This window comes from Triticum aestivum, chromosome 7D (assembly GCF_018294505.1).
Source record: "Triticum aestivum cultivar Chinese Spring chromosome 7D, IWGSC CS RefSeq v2.1, whole genome shotgun sequence".
Classification (NCBI taxonomy): Eukaryota; Viridiplantae; Streptophyta; class Magnoliopsida; order Poales; family Poaceae; genus Triticum; species Triticum aestivum.
The window spans coordinates 480,346,898-480,350,717 of NC_057814.1; the positions used below are offsets into that span (position 1 = coordinate 480,346,898).

The following is a 3,820-nucleotide window of genomic DNA, read 5'->3' on the forward strand; positions in this document are numbered from 1 at the left end:
TGCATGCTGGATAGCGGTCGATGTGTGGAGTAATAGTAGTAGATGTAGAATCGTTTCAGTCTACTTGACACGGACGTGATGCCTATATTCATGATCATTGCCTTAGATATCGTCATAACTTTGCGCTTTTCTATCAATTGCTCGGCAGTAATTTGTTCACCCACCGTAATAATTTCTATCTTGAGAGAAGCCTTTAGTGAAACCTATGGCCCCGGGTCTATTTTCCATTTTATAAGTTTCCGATCTACAATTCTGGTTTCCTATTTATTTTCTTTGCAATCTTTTACTTTCCGTTCCATAAACCAAAAATTCCAAAAATATTACTTTACCGTTTATCCATCTCTATCAGATCTCACGTTGCAAATAATCATGAAGGGATTGACAACCCCTTTATCGCGTTGAGTGCAAGTTGGTGTTTGTTTGTGCAGGTATTCGGTGGCTTACGCGTTGTCTCCTACTGGATTGATACCTTGGTTATCAAAACTGAGGGAAATACTTACTCTACTTTGCTGCATCACCCTTTCCTCTTCAAGGAAAAAACCAACGCAAGCTCAAGAGGTAGCACCCGCCATGTTTCTCGAACTTGGTGCGCTCGCAAGATACAAAGCACCTTTTATTTTAGTGCAGTTTTGCAACGAAAGTGTGGTCGTCCTTAGGCATCGAAGAGGTCGTGGTTAATCCCTATGATGTTGATCGAGCAGGAGAATCAGCCCTGGAGTTCCTCCTCCAATGCATTAACCACCAGGCTGTTATTGGGTAGGGCAGGATACAAGAAATAGTGATCATTGGCCGCAGGTATTTGTGGTGGGAGTGACCTAAAATCATTAGGAGTAAATCCCCATGAAGAAAACTGGGGATGGCTGAAGCCCTCGGCGGGTTATGTTAAATTGAATGTTGACACTGGTTTCAACAACGACACACTACAGGCTACAGCTGGAGCTGTACTCAGAAACTCAAAGGGACATTTTATTGCGGTTGGTAATTGGAAGATTGATGGGAGTGCAAACGCTCTAATGGCTGAAGCATCTGCTCTTCGGTTTGGACTGCCGCTTGCACAAGCAACTGGTTGCAACAGGACTGTGATGAATTCAGACAACATTGAGGATTAAGGGCGTGTTCGGGAGCCCTCTGGCTTCTCAACTCCTCGACTCCAAGACGGGAGCTGAGCCGAACGTTTGAAATCATGGCTGTGAGAGTGAGAAGCTGGCTATTAGCTACGTGCAAATTTGCCGGAGTCGTGGAGCTGGGTATTTGCTACTCTCAGAAAACGAAGGAGCTGGAGTTGGCACTTTTTACGGCCGCCTGCCACCGCCAAGTGACTCTCATCGAACCGGTACGCTGGAAACAACCACGAGCGAACAGAGGAAAGAGCCACGAGCGCCTCTTTCACACGCACCCACCCAACCGGGCCTATAGCCCAACCTCTTTTACAAGCCACTTGGGCTGTCAGCCCACTCCAAACGGGTCGAATATGCATTTTCTGGCCTTTTGGCCTGGCGGATCGCTAGCTGCCAGAAGCTGCCGCACCGAACGAATCCATCGCTCCAGAAGTCTATGTGGGAAGCTGGCTGCTGGAGTTGGGCGCTGGAGTTGAGGATTTTGCAGCCACGGGCAACTACCGAACACGCCCTAACATACTAAATGTTGGAGCTGTTGAGTGTTGTTGACATCTTTGCTAACCACTATCATATCACATGTTAACTTCCCGTGATTAAGTTTCAACCCTATATTGGAGAAAAAGATCTTGTTGCCCATGAACTAGCAAAGTTAGCAAAACATGTTGGTTGTAATAGTTGGTGGAGAATGCTCCGCCTTCTCTAATATCTCTTCTGATAGATAATGTAAATCTTATTATCAGTAAAATAAAGAGGAGCTGATTAAGTTCGAAAACAAAGAAAGACCAAAAAACCGGATCAAACAAAAAACCAGAACAGCACCAAAGCCCAGAACAGAAAAAAAAGAGAGAAAGAGGAAAATTGGATATCTGCGCTGGGCGTTGGGCCGACAAAAATGGAATCTGCCGGTACATAGGGCCTCCTGTTTATCGGCCCAAAACAATCGACCAGTCCAGCAGCCCCCGTCACTCTCTCTGGGTCTCTTTCTTCTACACGTCTCCTCTCCACTCCATCCCCACGTCCACCCACCGTCCCACCCCTACAATGGATTCTCTCCCGCCGCCGCCGCCGTCGCTGCCGCCGTTTGGCTCGCTGCTCCTGCCCTTGCCATCCGATTCGTCACTGCCCTCTCTCCCTTGGCCTGACCTCATCGCCGGTGCGGCCGGCGCCACCCTCCGCCTCGTCTCCGCCCACTCACGCCACTTCCTCGCCCTCTCCTGCCTCCTCCTCCTGCCGCTCTCGCTCCTCCTCCTCTCCCTCCCCGCGCCCTTCCCCGGCGCCTCTCCTTCCGTCTCCCTCCGATCCCCGCAAGATTCTTGGAGCAACCCCCTCTTGCTTCTCGCTCTCGTGGCGGCGGCGCTTCTTTACCTCGCCGCCTTCGCCGCCGCCGCCGCCAGCGCGCACGCCGGATTCTTCGGCCGCCCCGTCAAGCTCCTCGCCTCGCTCCTCTCCGTTCCCGCGTCCGTTCTCCGCCTCCTCCTCACAGCCCTCCCGGCCTCCCCTCTTCTGCTTATCCCCCTGCTCCCACTGCCCGCTGCACTTAGCACAGCTATTGCTCTTCTTGGCGTCTCCCTCTTAGCCCCCTTCTGGTCCCTCGCCGGCGCCGCAGCCATCGTGGAGTCCGCTGCTGGGCCCTCCGCGCTCCGCCAGAGCTGCCGGCTGCTCTCCGGCGCACGCCTGGCGGCGCTCTCGGCGTTCTTGGTCTTTGCCGCAGGCATGGGGGTAGTACTCTGGGGTTTCAGTGGGGTGGCCATGGAGACATATGATGCTGCCACCGGTTGGGCTGGCATGGCGCCGGCTGTGGTCAAGGCCATGGTTGGAGCGGCGGTGTTGGCTGCAATGATGCTGTATGGAATGGTGATCAACGTGGTATTGTATATGCACTGCCGTGCGCTGCATGGGGAGCTCACTGGAGAGATCTACAATGAATTTGCAAGCTCATATGTCTACCTGCCGTTCGACGAGGGCAAGGATCGTCATATTGTATCGGTGGTCACACTGTGGCCTTGATTGTCTATCGCGCTATCTGGTTAATGGTGAGTTTATACATTCCAAGCACAGTTTTGACCACAGTCCTGATGACTATGTGTTCGTTGCTGTTCCTCTCTGCATAAGTGTGTGTTCCACCGTGCAAATGTTAAGATGAAATAGTGTCTTCTTAGCCTCAGATGCGGTGCTCTTAACATAAAAGTGTCTGTTATATGTAGGCTGTTGTATCAGTATTACTGAATAGCAAACCAGTACTTATGTGGATGGTTTACCTCAGAACAACATAGTGGTATATATCAGGGATGACTGAAAAGTCTGTTCCAGTTAAAAGAGTCTGGGTTGGAATTGCTTCAGTGTTTAGAATGCATTTTGCTTGAATGGTACAGTGAGGTGTTTGTAACACTGCTGGAGAAAATAAATTCTTGATAGTTTCAGAATTCAGACATACCAAAAGCACATTTGTTTGATTAATTTACCATGGGCGTGAAGCAGAAGTTGTACAATTTCAGATGCCATTGAATGCAAATGTAATCTGCGAAACAACATCATGCATTATCTTCATTGCAATTTTCTTCATTCAGAGACATGCCTGGTGTTGTTATCCTTAGCATTAGGAAAGAAGTAAAGCAGTTGCATTGTACTCCCTCCGTCCGAAAATACTTGTCAAAGAAATGGATGTATCTAGACATATTTTAGTTCTAGATACGTCCACTTTT

At 49.7% G+C, this 3,820-nt stretch overlaps 1 protein-coding gene across 1 annotated transcript; it reads left to right on the forward strand.

The window, feature by feature from the left end:
* Window positions 1–2,101: 2,101 nt before the first annotated feature.
* LOC123168778 (uncharacterized) lies at window positions 2,102–3,592 on the forward strand. Its single transcript, XM_044586648.1, has one exon. It carries the CDS (start codon window positions 2,160–2,162, stop codon window positions 3,123–3,125), a length of 966 nt encoding a protein of 321 aa, XP_044442583.1. The 5' UTR covers window positions 2,102–2,159; the 3' UTR covers window positions 3,126–3,592.
* Window positions 3,593–3,820: the final 228 nt, after the last annotated feature.

Coding starts and splice junctions, on each gene's coding strand:
- LOC123168778 (XM_044586648.1), top strand. CDS start 2,160: ATGGATTCTCTCCCGCCGCCGCCGCCGTCGCTGCCGCCGTTTGGCTCG.